Consider the following 24720-nt stretch of genomic DNA (forward strand, 5'->3'; position numbering starts at 1 on the left):
ATGATATTGACTAATATCAGATCGATCTTGCCTCCCGTACCCCAAGAGACATCAAATATCTCAAAAGCCTACAGATCATTCCTCTGGAAGAAAGTCTCCTCGATCCGCAATTCTCAACTGAAAATCTGGATTTCCCCAAGACGCTCGTGGATGACCTGGTGCAGAACGAGTGAGTCGAAACACATTCTCACAATCTGTAATGGCATCAAGTAGCATTCGCTTCAATTGAAAGTCGTTTCCAGTCTCAATTTCGGAGAAGGCACGAACTCCTTTGCCGGCAGAGGCTCTGCCATCGAACATGACGGGATCCGCAAACACCAACGTAAGAGTCTTCAATTTAAGAGGCACTCGCCAGCGTCCTCTTGATTGCAACTCCTTGAAGAACTCGACGCTCTTGTCCAAATCAGCTTGAGAGTGCTGGGAAGTTCCGCTGAGAGACTCTAGATCAGCCTTGTGCAATGGGAATGAGAGGGCCAAGTGGCGGATGTGTTCAGGATTTTTAACCCTGAGAAGAAATGCATCCTGGCCATATATCAGTATTGTTCTCTGGTCGAATCCTACATGAAATCAAGCACAGCAGACACTCGAGCGGCTATGAGACATTTCTTGAGGAGATCTAGCGCAAGGTTCAAACCGAGATGGTTGGCTTAACTTACAACGGCCGTTCCAGCACTGAGAGAGCATGAAGAGTGATATGGTATGTAAAGGGTGTCTTCCTCGTGGTGGAAAAAGGCTTGGCGTGAAAAAAGAGGTGGCCGAAGGTTGCAATTATATCTGTGTTCAGGCAACACGAGCCTTTCATCGAGGTAATATTTTTGGGCGACCTCTCTTGACTCTGAATTGATGCTCAAGAGGGGAGATGGATAGGTTTTGAACGCCCAGCCCTTGTCACTACTCCCTACCGAAGAATTAGTACGAGAAAAAGATGAATTGGAGAAGGAGCTAAAGAGTTCGGGAGTTGTCGATCTCAGCAGTCGGGATTCCACATACTGTGAAATACGTTCTTTTGGCTCCTGACTCGGCGCTCAGCTCCGGAGCTCACAGCGGAAATATAGCACCTTTATATGGGAATATGGCTTACAGTGAGTCTCGACAATTCTAGGCTCTATAGCCATGTCCCATATATTGAGCCGTACCTCAACGGGAAGCTCACCGAATCGCAATAATGAAGTGGTCGCCATAGGTCGTTCAGTCCGGAAAGTCTTGAAGGCTGGATTCCTCGGGCGTCGACGTTTGTGTCAAGCACTTCCCTTCTACTAGGAGGGCAAGGACCATAAATCGAGAAGTGGGTAAAAGCCTTGGACACTTTGAAATGTCCGTTTTACTGGGTGAATCAAGTACAAATTCGAATATCTGTATTTGCAGATACTCTTGAGAATATATCTTTTGGTTGCGAAGAAAAGAAAAGTTATAATTGTGATGTGATAAAGTTGTTGAGGACTAGTACTGGTAGATGGTGTGGTGTGGTGTTGAGCCGGTGTTTAATGCTAACGGATCGGTCCCGCAAAATTACCATGCCCTCTCTTTCGTCCAGACTTGATAGTTGCATTGGACAAACACAGACTCAACTATTCTTTCAATCTGGCATTCCTTGTTCCTTGGGAAGCGTTGCCCTAAGTTTGAGGCTTATTCTTTTACTCCTATTACTGCTGCGAAAAAAAACCCTTGCAAAAGGCGCATTCTCGCATTCTCAACCGCGTCTGCGAAACGCTTAGGGCGCAGACAGAGAATGGGGCTAGGTAAGAACAAGAGAGGAGCGATCAAATTGCGCGAGCAAGAGTTGGCGGCGGGCGGGTAGTACAGAGACGCGCCAGCAATCGGGAGAGATCTTGGGCCGGACATACAAGAACAGACTTGGATATTTTAGGAAGTTTGGCGGGGTCCCCTACAGAGGAGAGACCTAATCTCTTCCGAGACGAGTTGAGCCGCCAAGAGAAGAATCACCATTGAGAGCACTACCATGTTTATTATTTGTGAAGAGTACAATCAGGAATCGGAGCTTGTATGCAATATCTGTTCACTCATAAGGAACTGGAACTCCGAATATGCCACTTCTTCAGAGGAATCATGAGACCGAACCCTTGAAGATAGCCAGGGCTTTTCAAACACCCACCTATTTTGGCTTCTTATACCTACTCCACCTATGTCCCCTTTCCTCCCTCCCAACATCCGGTCCCATATGCCCCTCCTTCCAACAATTCGCACAATACAAATCCCCATCACATCCATCACACTGCACGGTAGCATCATCCTGACAAATGATACACCAGCTATCAATCTCCTCGTCCGAAAACTTCTTCGAAATCTCCTTGGCAGACTTATCAGTCGGTTTAAACGTAGGAGCTGAAGGAAGGCCCAGTTCGTTCGTAGATCCGAGGCCTTTGAGCGCTGCCATCCGTGCAACAATGTCGGTTTCGAAGTCTAGGGATTTCCGGCTGGGTTCTGTGGCTGGTGGTGGAGGTGACGGGAGTGTGGAGGGCGCGGAGGGTAGTGAGAATCCTCCTCTTTCTTTAGTCACGCTATCTTCTTCTTCCTCCTCTTCTCCCTCGCCCTCATTCTCTTTTTCCAACCTAACCTCATCCAAAAGCCGCGCAACAATATCCCGCGCCTCACGTGATTCATCCTCCAATCCAGCCTCCTTCCCCCGCCCATCTCCAGATTTCGTCTCCTCCCCATCATCTAAAGCAAAGACAGACATATCCAGATCTCTTGTCAAGAACTTCTCGCTTGTTTTTCCATCGCCATTCCCCTCTTCATTCCGAGGCTCATCAGCAGCGGGCAATTCATCCCGAGGCAAAGCACTCTTCGCCTCGTTCAAAAGCTTCTGGATATGTTTCGGATCATCAGGATTCAGCGTCCACTGATCGTCTGGTCCGAGATCTGCTAGTAACTCATCGAGCGTCTGCTCGTCGATGTTTTGGTGCAGTGGATCTTGGTCTTCCGTCGGCAAGGCTGTGCTAGACTCTGCATGTGCAGGTGCTTTGGACGGGGGTGCAGGAGATGGGGAGGGAGATAAGGAGCCGTTTCGAAGACTGCGGAGACGGGCGGATAATGCATCTTCTGGTGCTGTTTGTTTTGGTGGCGTTGGTATGGATGGTCTACGGGTATAGTTCAGTATATGTTTTACGAGGGGGGCGAGGTCTAGTCACTTGGATGCATCAAGAGAAATGGTTGACTTTTTGAGGGCATTTAGACGGTCGAGGAGATGTTGGTCGTAGGATGGAGGATCTGCCATTTCCTTTTCAAGGGGGGTTGGTGAGTAAAGTTTGTATTGTGTAATACCTGAATTATGTTCAATGATAGATGCACGAGACCCAAGAATCACTAGCGCGCTGTAGCCCACAAGGCTGAATTTCAGCCTTCTTGGCCGGATGGCTTTAACATCTGAGTCTTGCTATAATTCAGCCTTTTCGGGCATCTTTTGCGTGTGCTGACGACCTTACTATGTGCTATTGTCCCCCGGCCCTGTAGCCTAGCCCTTATGAGACGTGGCGAGTCGAAGCAATAAGTTCGGAGCTCGAGCAGGGCAGCCTAACAAGTTACAGACAGCAGTTAGCATAAGAGCTTATCAAATTCATTTGTATGTGTAAAAATATTTGAAGTCTTTCAGAGAGAAGATTATTATTCGTCAGGTCTGCGTACGACATCCGAGGAACATCCCAACAGACGGTGATGGCCAGGGAAGGTTTCCGCAGTGTCAGACTAAGGATGACGATACAAATGGTTTTCATCATTTGACTTCAGAGTGAACAAGAAAGGTTATTGAAACGTACCGGGTAGAGATTTGGCTTCGAGTTCAACAAAGCGTTGTGGGTTCAGGCTGTTTTGGCAGATGTTGGATCTTTCTAAGCCGAGAATATTGAAGTCATAGAGTAGCTAATTCGTTGCTCAATCGTCCTCATATGATATGCGTCTTCTTTGTGAGGAACGACTTAGACCTGAATTCGTGGCGTTTTCCATCTCGTCGTAATCAAGGTTCTCAAGTCCAGTCTCCACCTTATCCCATGTTCGCTTCCGCAAATCTGGCTTCACATTCTGTTTGAAGAACCCTTTTTCCTTAGCCTGCCGAGCTTTCTTTTCTTTCTTGGTGATCTTCTTGCTTGCTTGTTGTTTATTTGAAGGTTGAGGGACCGGTGTATCGTTTATCGGGCCATCCTCTTCAAGCTCGCCTTCTTCGATCTCTCCTTCTTCAACAGCAGGCTCTGCTATAGGCTCTTCCGTATTATCTCTGGCTTCATGGGCATGTCTTCGGTCTCGCAGAAGGGTCTCGATCTCAGAGTGTCTGAAGATTGCGATCTAGGAACGTTAGTACTGCATAGTATTTGGGCTCGAGCAAGTTTTCAACACTTGCCTGTTCATCTGTCAGGGTTCTCTTCGTACCATCTTCATAATAGCCCAACCCATCATCTTCCTCTTCCTCTTGATAAACCTCTTCTACCGGCCCAAGAAACTGTTGAGAGAAATGATTCATGGGCGAAGTTGAAAAATGTTTCGCGTGAAAGGACGACAAATCATCCTAGAAAACTGTTAGTTCTAGCTTCTCAAGACACACTAACAAATACATACCGATGAAATATCAATTGTAGCCATGGTAGACCGCTGATCCAGAAATGTTAGATGCGACCGTAAGGTAGAAGTCCTCTCTGGGTTAGCTGGCTTGGTCTAGATATTCATTACGGCGGCCGCAAAAGCGCGTTTTATCGAAACGCGATCGCGATGTCTAGCTCCAGCGACGACTAATTCACTCACATCACTTCTTCACTCATATTTCTACCTTTTCTGTTATCTTCCACAGTTACTTGTTTGAGAACCTCCAGCTATTAATTTTGTGCACATTTTATAGTAATAGTAGATTTATTTTTTGCACCAGATCTCCAAAACAAAACCAGTACCCAAATCAATAGCCCTATCAAACTCAAACCACTCAACAGCCTATTCCCTCGAACCAAAATACGACGCGCTGTACGACCAGCAAGGGATCCTTTACAATGCCCCTGTAGTAGTACTCGCAAAGGATGCAATTACTCGTGATGGTCCTGCTGGGTGTCCGCGTGCCAGAAGATCTTGCCTGATGGATTGACCGACAAAGAAATAACCTTCGCAGCCCTGTATGCAATCTTGACGTACCAGCCAAATATGAATACTGAGCCACCTCTTTGCCATAGACACAGAAGAATACCCCGGTTTGAAGATAAGCGGAATGAGTTGCGGAAGATGATCGAGGATCAACGATAGAAGAGTCTATGACTGATGAACACTTAGGTGGAACCGCGAGCACAAAGGAAGCCTCAACATGTTGAATAGCTTATATAAAACCTTACCAAAATGGAACGAACAGAGCGTGGAGCGTGGAAGAAGATTGAGAGCTATATTAGCATATATCATAGCAAAGGGGTATCTTTATAACAGCAAATGCAGCCCAAGTACCATATACTTTTACCTACCAAACTCCTTGCAAATAGCGGAATCTGCCAGCCCAAAATGAAAAGTTCTTCAAACCAGCCGCTTCGGCCGCACCTCGAATCAAATTACCCACAGCTCCGTGGCAGGAGACTGTTACAGTCCTACATCATTGACGGAGTAATTCGAGTGCTTGTTGAAAGGCATCTACGACCTTAGCGTCTGGTTCTCATTAGCTAGGGGCCCATTGGATAGATCATGTTGACACTTACGGTGCTTCTCCTTCGCTTCTAATTCCCTCTCCGCAAGTTGCACGTGTCTCTCTCGAGTTTTGAGACTGTAGAGGTCAGTTGAGGCCACTCAAGATGGCGAGTGATGTGATCATTGGATACTGACCGCTTGGAGGCTCTCCGATCGTCACGGTCTGATGCAGCTTGAGACCAGGTACGGAAAAGCTGAACTTAGTGTTAATATCACACAGGCATTATGTAGAGATGCGTAAAATACCTCAGTATAAACGTCAAACTTCTTCAAGAGTTCTTCCTCGTCCTCGCAGGCGCTTTGTATAGCGGCGTTAAATTCCGCATTGAGACGCTCGTACTCGAACTCTGGTAATTCGGCATCCGGATCTTGGGGGCTGCTCTCTGACTGCGTCTCGTACCCATCGGCAACTGCCTCATCCTCTCCTTGAGATTGTGTCTCGTGTGGCTGACTAGCTTTCCAGGGAGGTTGAGCACTTTGTGGGATCTGGGATTGTGTGGGCAGCTCGACCTTCGGATGCTTCTTCAGACCAAGACTTTGGATCGCTGATGACTTCGTCTCTCCCTCGCTATGAGCTTTGACTGGGCCATCTGGAGCTCGCTTTCTTGCTGGAGTCACTCCGTCAACCGCCATTTGGGATTGAAGTTTCAGTGGCGTTTCTGGTGGTGAGTGAAGAATTGATGACATTTGGAAAGATTTCAAGGCACCAGGCGATTTGAGATTCGTTTTACGATTGCAAAGATCCGTCAATTGATTTGTGGTTTAGATCTGTGAGGTACGAGAACTGGAAAGCGCGAAGAACACGCCGTCAGGTGTTTTGTAATCACGTGGTGATAAACTCGGACACTGGTGACCGATACGAAGTAAAGCCGACCGCCGCCTTGAGCTCAAGCTTGAGATCCAGCCTTGCTACTTACCTGCAAGCGCATTCGTATCACCTCTCCTATCAACGACAACATGGATTCTCTACAAGGTCGCTTCTACTGTCTCTAAGGAAATCCATAATATGTATCGCGTTGAGGATTCCAGACTGGCCAAACTCTCGTGTACCACCAAGTCAAAACAACCCTCTCTACGGTAGGATCAGTACCTAAAACCTTGTTGGCAGGCCCTCGAAGATGCAGTGCGACATATGTTTTCGAACTGGTGGTAACAAGTTGCCATTCCTATGCCCTACCGATGCTCGTAACCAGCTTTATGAAACCCGGGTCCAGAACGCTCAGATCCTACTTGAGAAGGATGCACTCGACCAGAAGATAACATCCCTTCTTTTACCGAAGCCTAAGGGCGATAACACCACGGCTGAAGCATCTACGAGTCGGCAGAAAGTTGGTGCTATAAGTTTCGAGAGAGATCAAGCTCTAGATAGGACGCAGCAGATAATCGTACATGCCGATGAACTGAGGGCCAAAGTTGAGCAAGCGAAGGAGGACATAGCCAAGAGGAAAGTCAACCTTGCTCGCAGAAGTTCGGAACTAGCTTCAGCATCAAATGGAACCGAGGCTAGGAGAGGAAGGCAGACTGAAGAGGTGGAGAAGTCTATTCGTATGACCAAGTACAAGTGGAAGAAGGATCATGCTGCACTTGCCATCTCACGAACCTTCCTCTGCGGCGAGGCTGCGAAGTTATACGGGCTGCGAAGGACTAGAAGGAACGGTGGATTAGAGAATTATATTATCGGCTATGTAGGAATTATTGATTTGAGAGCTATGAACAGCAAGTCTACCCCTTGTCATACAAAATGGCTGTACTAACGGGTTTCCAAAGCTGCAAGTCCTGCCCAGGTATCAACGGCTCTATCACACATTGTGCATCTCCTGATGCTAGCTATGCATTATTTGGCTATACGTCTACCTGCTGAGATAACTCTTCCTCATCGAGATTATCCTCTGCCTACCATATTTCCCCTTGCCTCATCCCATACCTACAAAGATGTACCCTTTCCTAGCAATACTCCTGGGCACTCTTCCAACACTAGCCCAACCGCATCACGACATGCTGAGCAGGCACACTTACCCCGTCCTCGACCCCTATTCATCACAAAACCACTTCCTATCCTAGCAACAGAGGATCCAGCAGCATATGGCCTGTTTATTGAAGGTGTAACACTATTAGCATACGACATCGCATGGGCATGCAAGAGCCAGGGTATTCCTGTAGGAGACGACAGCAGCTTTGATGATATTTGTAATATTGGGAGGAATTTGTATAGCCTACTCATAGGCTCTCGACAACGTCCAGCACCGCCAAGTCGTGTACCATCAGCACAGTCCACGCCGTCAAAGGGTGGAAATCGAGACAGTGAGACAGAGGACAAGAAGTCAAATCCTGATCCGCTCATGGGCAAATATTCTCATGGGACTGCCCTATCATTTCTAGGAAGCGCGGAAGGGACAGAATTTGTGCGCAGCTGGAAGCTATTGAGTCCTGTGAAACTAGCAGATAGACTCAAGGCGAAGCTGATGAGTGAAGTTGCTAATGCCGAATGGGAGGTATTGGATGAAGATGCATGGGCAGTAGACGATGAAATGGGTGATGATGGAGTCATTGTAGGGGCAAGGAAGGAGGGGGATAGGGGAATAGGCTTAGGGATGCAAAGTTTCATGAGTATGAAGACTGTAATGGATGCCGTGGAAATGGTAGGAGGTGGTGATGGGGATAGGAAGCCAGGAACTAGCGGCTGGACGAAGCTGAAGCCTAGGTAGCCTGGATGATGTTATTTCAAGCTTCTGGCTGGAGTTGGGCATCTATCAGGCGTTTGGTAGAGGCGGCATATTTGTCTGGGATAATAGAAACATCTACTGAAAGTTCCCCGTTGAAGTTTCGGGCGCCTCCAAGCTTCTATCTTCCAGAGTCTGAAGATCTTTACTTGCAAGACAAAACACAAGACCGCGCATATACAGGGAGAAGACAGCCAGCGCATTCACCTTCCCTCGGCCAAGCTGCATCTTGACGCTGGCGTCTATAATTTCGATGAACATTCTTCGTTCTGCGCCTGGCCGTCGAGCAAACATAACCAATTATTCACAATTTCATCATAGTCGTAAGCTGAAATGACTGCACCTACGCCATGTGTCTCAGTCAACGGCGGTCAATCGCAAAACGTGGACGAGTCACATTGAATCGCAAGCGCCTTCATTCCTAGCCAATAACCTTGTTGCCATCAAGAAATCACCTTGGAATGATGATTTGTCTCATACTCGGACGTCGATTCTTTTGCCTATCCATCTCATGGCCCCGAGGGCGGCCACCTTACCGCCGAAATAAAAAATAATTGAAGCTAGGCCAGACATCGGGTCTCCCACTGCGACGGTGATGGAAAACATGCCTGCATAGTTGAAAAGGCTAGGAAACGGGACGAATACTTTGGAACTTCAAACTTGAAGACAAACCTCGAAGGGAAGTGAGAGAGAGAGAGAAGAAAACTCTTCGCAGTCCTGGCCTTCTATTCATGGGAATGCTCGCCGATGCCCCTCACCCCCCTTACGATGGAGGCAGGTACGGCTCTGAAATTCTGAAATGCAGGTACGTGGCAGACCAAGCCAAGCCAGTCCAGTCAACGAAAAGCCCGAAAACAGTCCCGATATCAATTGCAACTTTGTCAAAAGGTGGGAGGAACAGCGCTCAAGAGTCATGTACTGTATCAGAAGGCCTTCAGAAATTTTCACTCGACGAAAGAAAAAAAAACGACCCTTTTGAAGATGTGTCGACGAGAGTGGTGGGTGTCTGTCCCTCTGAAGCATGCATGATCCTCTAGGAGATTACCCATGAGATTGGATTGGGGCGAGGTTTTCATATGGGGGATTGGAAGTTCTTAGGCATTCTAAGAAGTACGTGCACAGTGAAGTGTGTGCAATTGGAATCTCCGTTTTAGGCGAAGATGCGAAATGAGTCCACTTTAGGGCAGTGATTGCTTTTCAATGCCCTGGCCTGGCCTGGCCTGGCCATTTTAATTATGGACCAAGTAACTCGGAAGGATGAATATACTGTCCATCTCAAATCCTCTATAATACCCCGTAATCGATGTCCAACAACTCAATAGATCCATCATCCATGACCCATAATCTACCCACCACAATAAACAACAAACGAGCGATTTGTAAATATAAACAGGGGACAGCGTGGAGACTGAAGTTCTAGAATTCTATCTAGAATCCTGTAGTGGAAAATCTCTGCACAAATTCGGGATAATTTATCCACAGTGATAAGGGATATATGGAGCATAAATTTCTCTTATGCACATTCGTCAGGCTTATCGGCTAGGAAAATGACACCAAAGTGCCAAGTTTATAGCGGGGAGCGCGTGATCAGGGTATCATGACTCTTGTCAAGAACTACTCGAGTATTATTATGAATAATACTAGATCAGAGTCTTGCACTACCTATAGTATAGTATCTGTTGTTAAAGAAACGGTGGAGTGTGGTGGGGTGGTGAGTGGATCGTATCGTAGTGTGCTTACGCGGAGTAAAGAAACGGGGACCCAGAGAAAGCTTGGCCATGATCTCCCGCCCGCTGGAAGTGGTGTGGCACCAGGAACAGGCATGTGCCACACACGATTATTCCCGTTAAAGCAGGTAATTTGGTTGGAGGATGCTCTGCCATCTGGTAATTTTACATTGATTTCCTGTACTGTACAGTACGGAGTACAGTGTATACCTATTCTACGACTGCCGAGAATATAATCTGGCGCTATAACCTATTTACTCTACCAGTAATAACTGCGCAATAATGGGGTCCATAGAGAGACTTCTTTTATCGTCTCTTTCAACCCTTCAGCGAGGCTTGAACGAGTGAGGATGAAACGAAACAGATGTTGTGGTTGGCCAGCGCGGTGTATGAACGAACGTTGCTGCTCCACCAGCTCCTTCGCTGCTCCTTTCGCCCTCGTCTAGGTATGTAGGTGGTAAAGACTCGAGTACTCGTACGCTGCCCAGTCGAGCCAGTGCCCGCCCTTGGACAGGAATCCTTTGGACGTCGACGTCCTGGAGAAGCGCGATCGCGATGGTGCCCTCGCTCGTAGTGTGGTCCAAGGGTCGGTCGGTCTTGTTTCGTGGGTGCATAACCCCTGTCGTAGCGTGCCAGAGCGGCGCCGAGGATGCAACCACTCAGCGATCTCAGGCACCATTTCTTTTAGCTCAGGGAGTCAGGGGGCGCTCCGCCAGGTACGCGTTTCTAGTGGGTCGGCTTGCAATTAGCTGGCTCATCTCAATTTCCCCCCTGGGCACGCACGCACGCACGCACCCACACACCCACACACCCACACACCCCATTGCCCTCCCCTACTTCAACGTTCCTTCCCGCCTTCCTTCGTAGTTCTCTTTCTCTCCCTTTCCTCCTTCATCGTAATCCAAAAGGACCAGGTCGCCGTGCTCACTCTTTCAGTTCCCATTCACTCTTTCATCGCCCATTGAGCAATACACCGCTCCGACACTCCTTTATTCACGGCTCCGCTTCTTGACGATTCACACCCCTATTCTCGATACCAACAATAACCCAGCATTCCAACTCTTCAAACAAAACAAAGATATCGATAAGTTTGTACAACTCAACAACTTCAATAACAATACCATCACGAAAATGCGTTACTCAATAACATCTGGGATGGTACTGGCCGCCATGTCCATTGGCGAAGCCGTGGCTGGTCCAACTCACGCTCATTTCCATCGACGAGCCCATGAGCTCGAGAAGAAGACGTAAGAGTGCCCCTGCCAAGACACAAAATGAATCACTAACATGTCTCCCCTAGCGACTGGAACGATGCCGCAAACTACAAAGGTGTTGACTTCGCCGCAGCATACGCAGAAGGCGTAGCCTCCAAGGCTAGTAGTGCTGTTGCTGCCGTAGCCTCTACGGCCGCTGTGGTAGAGAAGGTTGCCAAAGTGACTGCTGCATCCGTCGCTTCTTCATCTGCTACTAAGAGCAGTGTCGCTTCCTCGGCAGCAGCCTCATCAAGCTCTTCCAGCTCCACTGGGTCGACTGGTGCCGCTGGAGGGTTCGTGGGCCTCTCCAACGGTCGCACATCTTTCGGGGTTGCCACTACACCCTTTGGTGGCTCGGACGAACTGGCCGTTGGAAACATTGGCTGGCCGCAGGGTTCCAACATCATCGCGGTCTCCAGCACCGACGGCTTCCCAATAACCAATAACTTTATCAATACCTCCGGCAAGTCAATGACCATCGCCTGCTGGAACAATGCCGGATATGAGGGAACAGACAACTCTACCCTCCTGTCGGATCCTAGTGGAAATGCGCTCAAGGGCACATCCCTCGCCCCCACGCAATCTGCTCTGACCTTCACCCTTGGAGCAGGTGAAAGTCAACTGGTGGCTTTCCAGGACAAGACAGACGGTGCTTGCGCAGAGGCTACCTCCACTGCTGGTATAAACATGGGCTTTGGTACATCCTGGATCGAATTGAAGCTGTACCTCTCTGGAGGTGGATATGATCTTTCATCGATCCAAAACCCCAGCGGCAACAAGTACCAGGCAACTATCACCAGCGATAACAGACCGGATTGCACGAGCGACCCGACCCAGAACATGTGGTTCAACGACAACGTCCTCACCGGCTGGTTGAAGGACATTACTGGGCTTGCTCAGGATGGTAGCTGCTACGTCACACCGACCACCAGCATACGCCTCACAACCAAGATGGGAGGAAGCATTTAAGAGGCCTGAATGGAATCTTCAAGTGCATATTTTCTTTCTTGGTATATAGGTGTAATCTTCAATGTCTTTCAAACAAGTTTCAGCAAGCTAGAGCGGCCTTGCCGTGGGAGTACCAGTGAGAGGAGGACGCGTTTGATTGAGAGTGACAAAAGGAAATCTCATGAGTAAGTGCTTTCAAGGCGTTGCTGGTTCTTCATTACTATTGCGAGGATGTTGGATACTTGGATCTACCGGTGAATACCACTTCTGAACGGATGCACGTACATAGAAAATGTCTTGTTCATAATCGATTTAATTCTCAACTTAAAATGCTTCTTATTCGTCGTGCTCCAAGCCTTGACATTGCATAGAGGCTCCTTGAGCAAGACAAGGTCTTGTGAACACTCGTTCACATATATGTAAGGAGACGCTGTAGTTGCTGTGTTCTTTCTATCTTATCTACCTTGAGATTTCGAGAATTCGCATGGTCGTCACCGCTTTCCTTCCTGCCCTTCATGACCGGCTTTGTTTGTTTGCACTTGCCCCGCCAGCCTGGTCCTGCTATTTGCCGCACATCAAGATATTCACTGGCAGAAAGTCAGATCGCTAGATCGATACTCGGCGTGGATATTTTCCGTGAGGCAGCGACGACTCTCATAATCAAAAAACAACAAACTTCTTTGCTGTCGCCGTCAAGTCAAGTCATCATCACACTCATTAAGATTCAACCCTTTGACTCCTGCATATTCATCCCTCCTCGAAAGCAATAAAGGGCCGACAACACTCCTTTGCGGCCCTTTCCTACATTCTTTCATACCTCGCAAACAGAAATACAAATCAATCAGACCAAATTCCCACGATACGACACGCATAACTTTCTACAAACCGATTTTTTTTTTTGCGCCGGCTTCCAATTATGAAAGTCAACCTCATTACTTCTGGCTCCGCCATCCTTATTGCACTTGCTGGAGTTAAGGGAGATAATTGGTACGGAAAACGCTTTGCTTGTCCGGCGTTACGCCTGGCTCAAGGTCCCAATGCTAGCAGAACAACATGTACAGAAGAACAAAAATACTGACTCTGCGATACGTAGTGACTCAGGAAGCACAGATATCAATGGAAATTGGTATTGTCAGCCAGTCCAGGCTATCCGATACAGCAATGTCGGCTCTTCGGGCTCGTATGATCGAATTACCCAAATGAATTCCGATGGCATTTGCGCCTCCCTACCGAACAACTTCGCCGGCAACCTTGCCCCCTTTGACGAAGAAGTACGTCCAGGTCCATATATAACCAACAAGTGGCTTCGTTTCTGAAGGCTGATGATTTTATCGCAGGTCTCCGTTCATTTCCGTGGCCCATTGCATCTAAAGCAGTTCGCGGCTTATGCTCCTCCGGAGTCTTCGAAGCAGAAGCGCCGCGCTCCTGGAATGCAAGGAAGAGGCCATTTCCACCGCCATCAGCATATGCACAACCTCCCAATTAGGAATGTGGAAGGACATAAGGAGAAGCGCAAGATGGTGAGTCCTTTCAAGATTGTTTCCTCGATAGTTCGGTTGAGTGGTGGTATTCTGTCAACCTGCCTGCTGTACTGTGGATTGTCCCGAGCAAAGTGTCGCTAACCCCTTCTCCCAAAGATATCGGCCACGATTGATGGGGAAAATCAAGATTGGGAGAACAATTGGTCCGGAAGCAGCGCCGGTATCGATCCATCCACCGTTTGGGTCACGGCCACCATTGACGGCCAAATTGTCTCGTGGCTCAATAATTGGTTTGGGTCATCCTCTGGTATCCCTGCTACAGCAAGTTCGACCCCTCCTGCAGAACCGCATACCAATCAAGTTACCAAACCTACCGTCACCATCCTCAGTTCCAGTAAGTTGCTCCCTGTATGTGCCAGCTAGTAGACAGTAGTTTTAACACCTCCTAGCTACCGCACCGACAAGCACTACGGCGCCGGTAGCTCAACACCAGCCCTCCCAAGATAGTTCCTCAGCCAAGCCCTCCGCTGGAAGTTCCGGATCCCATAGTCCTGGGGTTTTTGGACGCATCGGCTACTATGACTCTGCTTCCCAAACTGTCAATAACGTGGTCTTCCTAGGAAACCATGGTGGCCAAGGATCTGGCGTATTTGACGAGTAAGTAAAAGTATTACCGCATTGCTTCGAGCTTCATTAACGTTGTACCAGACACTTCGGTGCTTCCCTTGCCTACTCAAATTGTGATGCCACTGGTGGCGCAGCAAGCCCCCAGATTCTTGCTGATAAAGTTCTTCCATCCAACACTGAGGTTGTCATGATGCTTGATCGAGATTGCAGTGATGGCGGATGTGGTTTTGTCAGGCCAGGAACTGTTGCTCATCGTAAGTACCTTCCGGCTGTTCCCTTTCTTTTGACTGATGCGAACAGACGGTTTTGGTGGAGCAGACAAGGTCTTTTTGTTCGAGTTCTCAATGCCTATGGCTGATAGCAACGGTTTCGACGCGGATATGCCCGCTATTGTAAGCAAATCCCAAATCTATTCTTCCTTCATAGATTAGGCTCATGAAAAATGGGTCTCTCGTTGTTTCAAACCAAGTCCGCAAGCTGATTGGATTTAGTGGCTGCTCAATGCCCAGATCCCGCGCACACTTCAATACGGAAATGCTGACTGTTCGTGCTGGAAGTCTGGTTGCGGCGAACTCGACATTGCAGAGGCACTTGAGTCCGGCTCCATGTTTTTAAAGTCGACTATTCACGCAAACAGGGCGGCCGGCGACTCTGATTATTTCCCGCGCCCAAACACCGACACCATGAAACTCGCTGTTGTCTTCAATGCCGCCAACTCAACAGTTCATCTCCAGATCCTGCCCGATAGTACTGTGTTTCCGGAGTCGCTCACTGAAGATGAAATCCTTAGAATGTGCAACGCAACTCCCGGAAAGGCTGTTTCTCACTTCGCAGTCTCTTGATTTTGTTTTGATTAATAGTTGTCTTTCGATGATATAGCACTTCGTCGCGCTTTTGTCTTATCCTGGATAGGGGGAGTCCGGATTTGTTGACGCAAAATTGAAATTGGACGTGGGCGGTTCGATTTTCGTAGCATGGCTTGGGCAAAGAAGGCCGGTTCGAGCATCTGATGTATCGTAGAAAATGAAAGTACTTCCTAAATGCACATGCCTCCCAGTGCATTGATGATTCGGTACATGACCAAGTCGGTTGACTCACCATGTGCAAAATTGGTGCATTGACGTGATTGAAGCAGTCGTTTGAGGGCTATGACACCACCCTTCCTGACTCTTTCCAGAAACGTCCAGCCCGAACCTTGGCTCAAATCCACCTTGCTATTCCATACAAAGCACCCTTTTCCAGAGCCGTGACCTCTGTTTCGACTCCAAAGCCAGCGCGTCTAATCCTTCCCGACTCTTGCCTGCCAATGAACTCGCCGAATCGAACCTTCAGGTCTTTAAGCTCTTTTGGTACGCTTTCCTCGCCACCCAAACAGCCTCCGGCCGCAGCTCTATCCAGCACAGCACTCCCAGTGGAAGTTGTGATAGTCTGCATGAAGCCGCCATCTATGGCTGACACACCGTTCATAACCAGTGCAAGGGCACCCATGAGAATAAAGGGCACTGCGAGAGCTAAACTCAAGAAATATGGGATGAGAAGCATCAGGGGTCGAGAGAAGCTGTAGACGTTGATTGGGGTTGAGATAGTAGCATTCGCGGTTGTGGACCACATTCCGTACGCCACCATTATCGAAGTGGTCATGTTGAGCATGTAGTCATTTAAGACTTCTTGGGATACACTAAATTGGGGGGTGAGTACGCCAGAAGCAGAAAACGTTCCGAATATGGCGTTAAGCCGAGTACTATCAGCAATTGTGCCATTTGCTTTTATCGGTTAGTTGGCTGTCTGATGAATCGGAGTTCTTGAGATCGATTACCTCCAGCGGAGACTGACACGCCAGAATACTGGGTACTGACCACGTCTTGCCAGTGCGGAGCGGTGCTGATGTTTCCAACGTGGGGTAGCCCGTATCCTTGTAGAACTGCATCAAAGTGGCCGTCTAGCCAGGATGCCATGGAGCTGAAAATCGCCATCATATTATTATCACGGTAGTATGCCAGGGCAGCTGCTGACCAGTTTGCAGGCCTAGTACCGTACCCGGTACCATGATCGGCATTGAAACCAGGGACAATTACCACATTGTCATGTGTCCGGAGTGCTAAGTTTGTCAGTATATCGACAGGGACAGCTGAAACCACTTTTCTTGAGTGAACGTTGTTCTCGTATGTATTGTTAATTGTGTATCTTGCACGTCCAGGTGTACATGTAAGATTGTCTTGCCTAATCACCGCAGAATTAAGCTGTGGGCCCAAGATCGGATCTGTCGTATAGTTCACGGACATTATGGCGAGCGTTGAAGTGTTCAGAAGTGCCTGAGTATGCGTCCCGTTGTACCCGGGATGTGTGAGCGGCATGGAAGAGGAAGAGGGGGAATACCATTGACTGATAAAGATCTGAGAAGCAGCCGGTACGAGGTTACTGCTTATAGCATAAGTCGTCGATAAGTTGGAGCAGTTGAACCAAGGAGCTTCAAACACCGTCATGTAAGAGCAATTCAGGCCACAAGGCGATGTCATTGGAAGAGCTTCTCCTGAGATTAGGACCTGCCGAGCCAGCCGGTTGATCAGGTTGCCGTTTTTTCCTTCGTTAAATGCACTTTCAAACCAGCAGATTAGCAGATTGTACGACGCTTGCAGTAGGATAAGGATGCCAACCCGGTTATGAAGCCAGCATCAGTGTCTGTGTCAGGCGCTAGTGTGATAAGTGCATATGTTTCTGCATCAGTACCAGAGCCATTTCCCATCTGGAAAATTGAAAGAGTAAGCTTCCCCTCTGAAGTACTTCTTAAATGTCATTGGGATACTCACAAAGGAAGCATTGTAAGACGGTATATTCGTAATGTTGTACGAAATCTTTTGGCGTGTGACGACAGTAATGGCACCAGGTGGGAACCCAATCGCAACTTGCAAGGCCCACATGAGAAGTACAGACGAGCAGAGAAATGGGGTAGCGCGCAAAACAGCCCCCTTAAGGAGCAATAGAGGATTTGCTCTGACCAGAAAAAGATCCTCGATTGTTGAAACTTTCAGTGCCGAGACTCGAAATAGGCGCCAAAGATATTGAGCGAATGCAATAGCCAGAGCACTACGAAGAGCATATCCAAACGCATTCGCTAGGATATTAGATGCTGTTGAAACGTATGACTGAGACACGATTTGATGAGCTCCGTCTGCTTCCTTGCCGTCGATGTGCTGGAAAAATAGGAGGTGACCGACGGCGATGCCAACAGCTACGATGTGTTAACGCATAGCAGCTTCAATCATTTTCATCACGTACCCAGTACATATGATGCAAGCATCACAGCCGGTGTCTTCCACCCAATTCCCCATTTCGATGAGATGAAAGCAGGCTCTTTTGGTGATGGGCCAGAAATTACAGTGGGAGAGGTATTAAAAGTTGACTCGGTTGAAGAAGCCATGGGGTCCATAGTGGAAGCCGTTGAGCTTGGCATCCGATTTCTTGGGGGGATTCCGGACATGTTTTGGACCCTGCCAATGTATTCGACACCCAAGAATAGAAAGAATAGAAATAAAAACAATAAATAATAAATTCTTTTCGAGGCCAAACGTATGACACGATTTGACTGGCACAGAAAAGCCAGAGAAGAAGCGCCATTATAAAGAAAACTTACTTCGATAGCACAGCGCTTCAGGTTTTGGCCCACAGCAGATGGGAGACATAAGCGCCTATGTAGTATTTGGGCATGCAGGAACGTTTCAGAATAATGGGCTTCTCTTATTTGATGTTGGACTTTTCAGAGGACTCATTGGCTATGGAATCCAACAACCAACAGTAATGGGTCTCCTCACGATTCTTCCCGCAAAATTGTCTACTTCCGAGTCACACCCAAAATGTAGCCCCATTTTTCAAAGCACATAGCCACTTGACTTTGGTGCCTTTTGAATGCGACGGAACGGTACAACCAATGAACGTTCATGAAAGATCATCAGGATTGCTAGGATTTCTGATAGAGAAACGCGCCACCAACATCTCCAAAGAGGTACGCATAAAGCTGAATACTAAATAGATTCTGGAGATTTGATCAACTTTCGTCTGAACGAACTGATGTACTCACATTAAAAACGTGGTGGATCAACCCATCTCAGCCCATCTGGATAGCTGTGAATGAGAACGTGAGAGTATAATTGACAATGAATCTTCAATTACTTGGTAACGAAAGGTTGAAGGAGACAGCGAGTCTGCCTCCTTACTGTAGGAAGATTCTGTGAAAATATCTCCCCTGTAGCATATGCACAAGCCGTTGAAGTTCAACCTATAAGCGACCTCGTCTGCTGCGGCGCAGTTCTCTTAAACGGAATGGACCCCGCTCGTCCCGTTCAAAGCGCTAATCAGAGGCGGCGCTTAGGAAGATGGACGATGTGACTGTGATTCGAAAATAGACGCATCGCATACCTTTAAATATCTACAATAGTCAGTCCATCTGCCGACTCTTCTCCTGTTCTTTATGTAACGTGATTTGCACCGCTGAGCATTTTGAATCGGGGTTTGCTATGCGTCATGGACTAACAATAACAATACCGACCAGAACTAGAACGGAGGAGTTCAAGAGCTTTGGAAGCACTGGAACTAGAACTAAGAGAGGATTCGACTAGGAACACCCCGCTACAAGTTATTTTTCTGATCTTTCGTACACTGGACGAATAGTTCAAGCTGGTCTATTATTGACAATCAAAGCAATGATAAAAGGGAATGAAGAAGGAAGGGAAGGGAAGTAAAGCATAAGCACAAGCACTAGTGGAGTCCTTTAGCGCTTAATAAGCAGCCATCACCGCTAAATACCAGCGCATACTTCTCGGAGACATTTTAGCATTGCTTATAACTGACTGCTTCGCAGCTCCCGCACTCTCCATGGATGAAATCAGTCGCGGAATAAATATACCACTCTTAGTGCCTTCCCAGTCGCTTTCTCACTAACTATCGGCTAGCAAGCTTCCCTTCCCTGTAAAACTCCGCTCACTGGTCAAGTGATTGACTCCGAGGCTTTGCAATGGATTACAAAGTTTGTCATCTCAGGATTTTGAACTTCGGAGACTTTTCATTGTTGTGTTGTTCGATATCTTCCCTTTCTGAATAATCATTAGGCGTGAGATAGAGTTTTGGTCAGCAGGGCTTCAAGACCGGGCCTATCATCGTTCAACTAGTGGCTAGCCATAGACGTTTCTACGCCTGCGGCTGAAAGGCAAATGTGAAGAGGGGAAGTGTATAAGTATCCAGTGCTCCTCTATTGCCAATTCTCTTCATCCTCATCACTCCTGTCTTCAAAGCATTAAGCATTCTACACATCAAACCAAACCATAATCATCAGCACCATATTCCTGATTTAACTTCTCATTTTCCAACCTCAGACATATCTCAATATCAAGCTAAAGGGTTCACCTTTCTAAACTGCAATGGCATCCAAGAAGATTCTTGTTGTATTTGGAGCTACCGGAATTCAAGGTGGTTCCGTCGTGAAGGCCTTCCTCGGAGACTCGAAATTGAAAGAGGCCTGGACTGTGAGAGGTGTCACTCGTGATGTCTCAAAACCTTCTGCCAAAGCTTTGGAGGCACAGGGGGCTGAGACCATTGCTGTGAGTTTACACAGCTGACCTTCCGTCTTGCAAGGAGTGCAGTACTGATTAACGAGAATCAGGCCGATCTGAATAATGAAAGCTCGGTGAAAGCAGCCATCAAAGGTGCTTACGCTGTCTTCGCCGTCACCAATTTCTGGGAGAGTAGAAGCGCAGATGTTGAAATGAAGCAAGGCAAGGCTATGGCCGATGCCGCAAAGGTAGGATACATCGAAGAGTTCCGTCTATTTGAAAAGCGCTAATTTCCCACCAGGAAGCCAGAGTACAACACTTTGTCTGGAGTTCTCTCCTAAACATTACTGAGCGTATGTGGGTTGAAAATCTTAGCATGGCTTTCACTGACTCCCTGCAGTCACCAAGGGTGTTCTCTCCCATGTTACCCATTTTGATTCAAAGGCCGCGGTTGAAGCTTATATCCGCTCAATTGATCTCCCCGCATCCTTCTTCATGCCTGGATTCTATATGTCCAACATCCCTGGCGCATCGATGCGCCAATTGCCTCCAGATAACGGCTGGGCATTGAACCTCCCAATTCCTGGCAACACCCCAATCCCACTGTTTGCCACTGCTGATGATACCGGCAAATTCGTCAAAGGGATATTGCTTAACCGTGAGAAGGCCTTCGGCAAGAGGTTCTATGCTGCCACGGATTACGTTACCCCCGATGAAATCGTCCAGCAGTTCAAGGAGACTTTCCCAGAATCTGGAAAGACCGCAAAGTTCAACGAGCTCCCACATGCGGTTTTCAAGCGCATTATGGCCGAAGCAGGAGTTCCAGAGGCGAGTCAGGAGGAGTTGTTGCAAAACATGAGACTGATGAATGAGGTGAGTTCGAAGATATTGGCCTAAATATACTCCCGGAGTGGTTTCTCTTACTGACTGATTTGTAGTTTGGCTACTTTGGGAAGGCAGACTTGAAAGAGAGCCACGACATCCTTGTTGACAAACTCACCACTTGGAAAGAGTTTATGAAGGCAGCTAAGCCTTTTGCTGACCTGAAGTAGAGCGGTTGAGACGCAAAATTGAAGTGTTGTTCCTGCGGGGATTGAAAAATGAAATGGTCCAGTAAATATCAAATTTGAACAAACTGCACTTGCGTGAAAAATGACCATTTCTGTGACCTTCATCTGACAATAATGAAAATGAAACACATGCTCAGATAGGTTGGTAACGAATCGAATTAGAAGTTGCGTTTATCAATAGTAAAAGAATATAGGAATAATTCAACTTTGCCTAACCTACGGAGTAGTATTGCACCTATGTGCACGGGCACGGGCATGGAGTGCTGATGCCGAGTTAGGTATAACTTTCCCAAGGAAAGCCGAGGCACCGCTTGCACCTTGAATGGCTTTGCCTCTGGCTCCCAACCACCAGAAGAAATCCGGATCTAGAAGAAGCAAATAGTCTTTCACCAACAAGAATCCACACCAGATTTTCCACGAAGTCGAAAATAAACATTATTACAACAATCCGACACTTAATTTGGTTGTTGTCTTTCTGCCTTTGATCTTGATTTTCATTTCACGCCAACCCCGCAAAAAAGGTGGAGCTAGTCCAGTTTCGCCTCCTCCATTGACCTTCTATCTCTGTTGGCATTTATTCCTGCGACAACATTCTGCTAACGTCCACAACCCAGACGATAAGCTCTGAAAGAGCGAGCCGGCGGCCAAGAGGTAGAGACCTCACATAATCGATAAAATGGCGAGTGTATCGCCGCCAAAGCCGTGGGAAAGAGCTGGACCTGCGGGCGCAAGCACAGGTTTGTTTTCGCAACACTCTTATTTTGTAATGCAGCTCACTGACTCGAGATGCGACCTTTAGCATTATCCGCATCCGCATCAGCGGGAGCAGCGACAGGCAATTCGGCCTCGGCTCCTCCATCCGTCGCATCCTCATCTACATCTGCCCCAGCCATACCCGAACGGCCCTCCACCCTCCAGTCTGCTGTAAATAGAAATGCATCGGCATACTCGCCTTACGGCGCGAGTGGCGTTGGGGGTATGGGATCTCCATATGGCGGAATGGGTGGCGGAATGGGGTCAGCATACTCCTCGCCGTATTCGAGGATGGGAGGAATGGGTGGCATGGGAGGCATGGGATATGGTAGCAGCATGTATGGAGGTATGGGAGGCATGGGTGGAATGGGAGGATACGGTTCGATGTATGGGGGTGGTGGGATGGGGGGATACGGCGGGATGCCAGATCCAAACAATCCAAACAGCTTGACACAAGGCTTCACCCAGAGTACTCAAGCTACGTTCCAGATCATCGAGGGCATCGTAGGTGCCTTTGGAGGCTTTGCACAGATGCTCGAGAGTACATATATGGCTACACACTCCAGTTTCTTTGGTAAGTTCTAGTTGTTGAAACTACGATTTCGAAGACTAATAGTCATAGCAATGGTATCCGTTGCAGAGCAGTTTGGAAACCTCAAAAATACTCTAGGTTCGATATTAGGGATCTTTACGATTCTACGCTGGCTACGGACACTGTTTGCAAAGATTACTGGACGACCACCTCCAGCAGATGCTACATCTCTTACACCTAGCGCCTTTGCCTCATTTGAGGGCCGCAAATTCCTTCCAGATGGTAGCCCAGCTCAACAACCACGACCGAGCAAAAAGCCTTTCCTCTTCTTCATTGCAGCCGCTTTCGGTCTTCCATACTTGATGGGTAAACTTATCAAAGCCCTAGCGGCATCTCAAGAGGAAGAAGAGAGGCGCCGTCTAGCAGCTTCTGGCCAAATGGGACCAGATGGGCAACCTATGCCGCAATTTGATCCTGCGAACCTCGAATTCTGTCGTGTTCTGTACGACTTCACACCCGAGAGCGGAGCCGCAGTTCAAGGCGTTGACTTGGAGGTGAAGAAGGGCGATTTGGTTGCTGTGCTAAGCAAGAGCGATCCGATGGGGAATCCAAGCGAATGGTGGAGATGTAGAGCTAGAGACGGTAGGATGGGATACTTGCCCGGAGTTTATCTCGAGGATGCGAGAAGGCCGGGGCAAGCCGTTGCACAGATTAAGAGTGCGAGCCAGAGTGGGACCCGAACAAACAGCATGACTAGTCAGACTGCTAAAGGTCCGGCTGTCCCTGGAAAGGCGGGAGATATGAGCGTTGAGTCTTTCCAGAAGAGCCAATTTTATTCGTAGGACGATTTTTTCTGATTGCGTTTTGGGAGCGGTGTTTCGGAAAAGGTATTTACGGTTGGATAGGCCAAGGGGATGTACATACATACGCGCTTGTCTGTACAATGGTCTTAATGATAAGTTTTCATGACAGGGTGCAGTTCTACCGTGAAGTCTACAAAGTTTTCACCTCTTACTGAATGGTTATCGCTTGTTTGCCGTCGAGGTCAGTGCAATCGCTTTGAAGCGAACTCTGATATAAGCAGTGAGACGAGACTAGATGTATGGCTGGCGGGCTTTGGGACGTCTAGCTGCAAAATGACTTGTGGGCCATTTGATATATTTCAGGAGTCCCGTCAGCGTTTGACGGCTGGGGATGCTGTAAACATGAAGAGGTCAATACCCCTCCCTGGCTTGATGGCAAATGTAAGCATACTTGGAGACAAGAGTGAGGAAATACTCAATGAGCGAGGGGAAGAGTACACTGAGACAAAAGCCTAGATAGAACTCCTGAGAAAGTACCAAACGTCGGTGTCACAATCTGCTCCAATTCTGAATAAAATGCATTCCTCTAGGACCCACCAGGTAAATTCCCCTCGCTTCCCCTCTTCACCTCATCCCTCTCCTCAATCATCTCCGCCATCTTCTCCCCCTCCTCCGTCCCCAACGCCCTGAATCCTCCCACCGTCCCCTCACGATCCCCATCCCTCAACTCCTGACTCATCTTAAACTTCCCCTCCATCCTCAACACCTCAATCTCAACCCCAATAATCGCCTTCTTCAACAAGCTACTATAGCTCTCCGGCGCCTCTGAAACCTTCCACGGCGCTTTCTTGCCCTCTTCCCCGGTATACCCCATAATATCCTCCTCTCCAATCTTCGCCAGATCATCCAATTGCTTGTTCAGGAATTCTGACAGATCGTCGGAATCGGAAGAGTGGAATATGGTGGCCTTGCCGTAGACTTGCACGGCGGCGTAGTTCCATGTGGACACTACTTTTCCTGTCGAGGGCTTGGTCTCGGTGTAGAATTTCGGCGTTACGTACGAGTGCACGGGGTGGTTGAAGAGGACTAGTACTTCTTCTTCTAGCACCGTTCTCTTGATCTGTTCTGGACCTGAACCGGAAGTGAGAGATTCTATCATGGCTTTTGCTTGAGGATTTGCGCGCGCTACATGGCCGCGTAATGTTCCTATTGGTGTGGATTTGTCTGCAACTTGGGGGTTGGCATTGTCGGCTGGGGGTGGGGGTATGTCGAGCACCCAGGGGATGTGGGAGGATTGGATGAGAGGGTAGATGGGGGATTTTATAGCGGTGGTGAGGATTCCGAGGGGGTGGGTTTGGATGAATCTGTAGAGGGTGGGGAGGTGGAATTCCGCGTGGGCTGTTCTGAGATACATGATGAGTTCTTGAGCTTGAGGATATTCCTGTTGTGTGTAGGTTGCTAATTGACAGACTTTGATGGGCCAGATTCGATTTAAAGGTAAGGTAGGCGAGAAGAGTTGAGGCCAGGTTTCTTTGGATTGATTTAGAGGTATAGGGAGCTCCTGACTCAGAGCTCTTTATGAGAGTATTCTCATCTTTAAGC

The 24720-nt window shown here is 48.1% G+C and overlaps 9 protein-coding genes across 9 annotated transcripts; 5 read left to right on the top strand and 4 right to left on the bottom strand.

The window, feature by feature from the left end:
- Positions 1 to 2113: 2113 nt before the first annotated feature.
- Positions 2114 to 3235, bottom strand: Zfyve19 (Abscission/NoCut checkpoint regulator; the record flags this gene model as incomplete). Its single annotated transcript, XM_031152018.1, has 2 exons — positions 2114 to 3098; positions 3150 to 3235. The coding sequence occupies 2 exons, from the start codon at positions 3233 to 3235 to the stop codon at positions 2114 to 2116; spliced, it is 1071 nt and encodes a 356-aa protein (XP_031002832.1).
- A 653-nt stretch (positions 3236 to 3888) lies between these two features.
- On the bottom strand, positions 3889 to 4590 carry LHYA1_G007087 (uncharacterized protein; the record flags this gene model as incomplete). The annotated part of the gene is made up of 3 exons (XM_031152019.1): positions 3889 to 4296; positions 4346 to 4516; positions 4567 to 4590. The coding sequence occupies 3 exons, from the start codon at positions 4588 to 4590 to the stop codon at positions 3889 to 3891; spliced, it is 603 nt and encodes a 200-aa protein (XP_031002831.1).
- Positions 4591 to 6779: 2189 nt separating this feature from the next.
- Positions 6780 to 8366, top strand: LHYA1_G007088 (uncharacterized protein; the record flags this gene model as incomplete). The annotated part of the gene is made up of 2 exons (XM_031152020.1): positions 6780 to 7392; positions 7429 to 8366. The coding sequence occupies 2 exons, from the start codon at positions 6780 to 6782 to the stop codon at positions 8364 to 8366; spliced, it is 1551 nt and encodes a 516-aa protein (XP_031002854.1).
- A 2873-nt stretch (positions 8367 to 11239) lies between these two features.
- On the top strand, positions 11240 to 12330 carry LHYA1_G007089 (uncharacterized protein; the record flags this gene model as incomplete). The annotated part of the gene is made up of 2 exons (XM_031152021.1): positions 11240 to 11355; positions 11409 to 12330. 2 exons carry the CDS (start codon positions 11240 to 11242, stop codon positions 12328 to 12330), a joined length of 1038 nt encoding a protein of 345 aa, XP_031002834.1.
- Positions 12331 to 13346: 1016 nt separating this feature from the next.
- LHYA1_G007090 (PGA52-like protein) lies at positions 13347 to 15259 on the top strand (the record flags this gene model as incomplete). Its single annotated transcript, XM_031152022.1, has 7 exons — positions 13347 to 13580; positions 13647 to 13829; positions 13947 to 14184; positions 14240 to 14447; positions 14499 to 14671; positions 14718 to 14809; positions 14909 to 15259. 7 exons carry the CDS (start codon positions 13347 to 13349, stop codon positions 15257 to 15259), a joined length of 1479 nt encoding a protein of 492 aa, XP_031002850.1.
- Positions 15260 to 15617: 358 nt separating this feature from the next.
- On the bottom strand, positions 15618 to 17895 carry LHYA1_G007091 (uncharacterized protein; the record flags this gene model as incomplete). The annotated part of the gene is made up of 5 exons (XM_031152023.1): positions 15618 to 16180; positions 16234 to 17012; positions 17072 to 17160; positions 17225 to 17646; positions 17694 to 17895. The coding sequence occupies 5 exons, from the start codon at positions 17893 to 17895 to the stop codon at positions 15618 to 15620; spliced, it is 2055 nt and encodes a 684-aa protein (XP_031002851.1).
- Positions 17896 to 19828: 1933 nt separating this feature from the next.
- Positions 19829 to 21012, top strand: NMRAL1_10 (NmrA-like family domain-containing protein; the record flags this gene model as incomplete). The annotated part of the gene is made up of 5 exons (XM_031152024.1): positions 19829 to 20008; positions 20071 to 20208; positions 20262 to 20313; positions 20361 to 20833; positions 20899 to 21012. 5 exons carry the CDS (start codon positions 19829 to 19831, stop codon positions 21010 to 21012), a joined length of 957 nt encoding a protein of 318 aa, XP_031002849.1.
- A 673-nt stretch (positions 21013 to 21685) lies between these two features.
- On the top strand, positions 21686 to 23157 carry PEX13 (Peroxisomal membrane protein; the record flags this gene model as incomplete). The annotated part of the gene is made up of 3 exons (XM_031152025.1): positions 21686 to 21767; positions 21830 to 22357; positions 22406 to 23157. Coding segments are annotated over 3 exons (1362 nt in total), but the record flags the coding sequence as incomplete, so codon positions are not given.
- A 547-nt stretch (positions 23158 to 23704) lies between these two features.
- LHYA1_G007094 (Uncharacterized protein) lies at positions 23705 to 24532 on the bottom strand (the record flags this gene model as incomplete). Its single annotated transcript, XM_031152026.1, has 1 exon — positions 23705 to 24532. The coding sequence occupies one exon, from the start codon at positions 24530 to 24532 to the stop codon at positions 23705 to 23707; it is 828 nt and encodes a 275-aa protein (XP_031002848.1).
- Positions 24533 to 24720: the final 188 nt, after the last annotated feature.

This window comes from Lachnellula hyalina (genome assembly GCF_007821495.1).
Source record: "Lachnellula hyalina strain CBS 185.66 chromosome Unknown contig00148, whole genome shotgun sequence".
Lineage (NCBI taxonomy): Eukaryota > Fungi > Ascomycota > Leotiomycetes > Helotiales > Lachnaceae > Lachnellula > Lachnellula hyalina.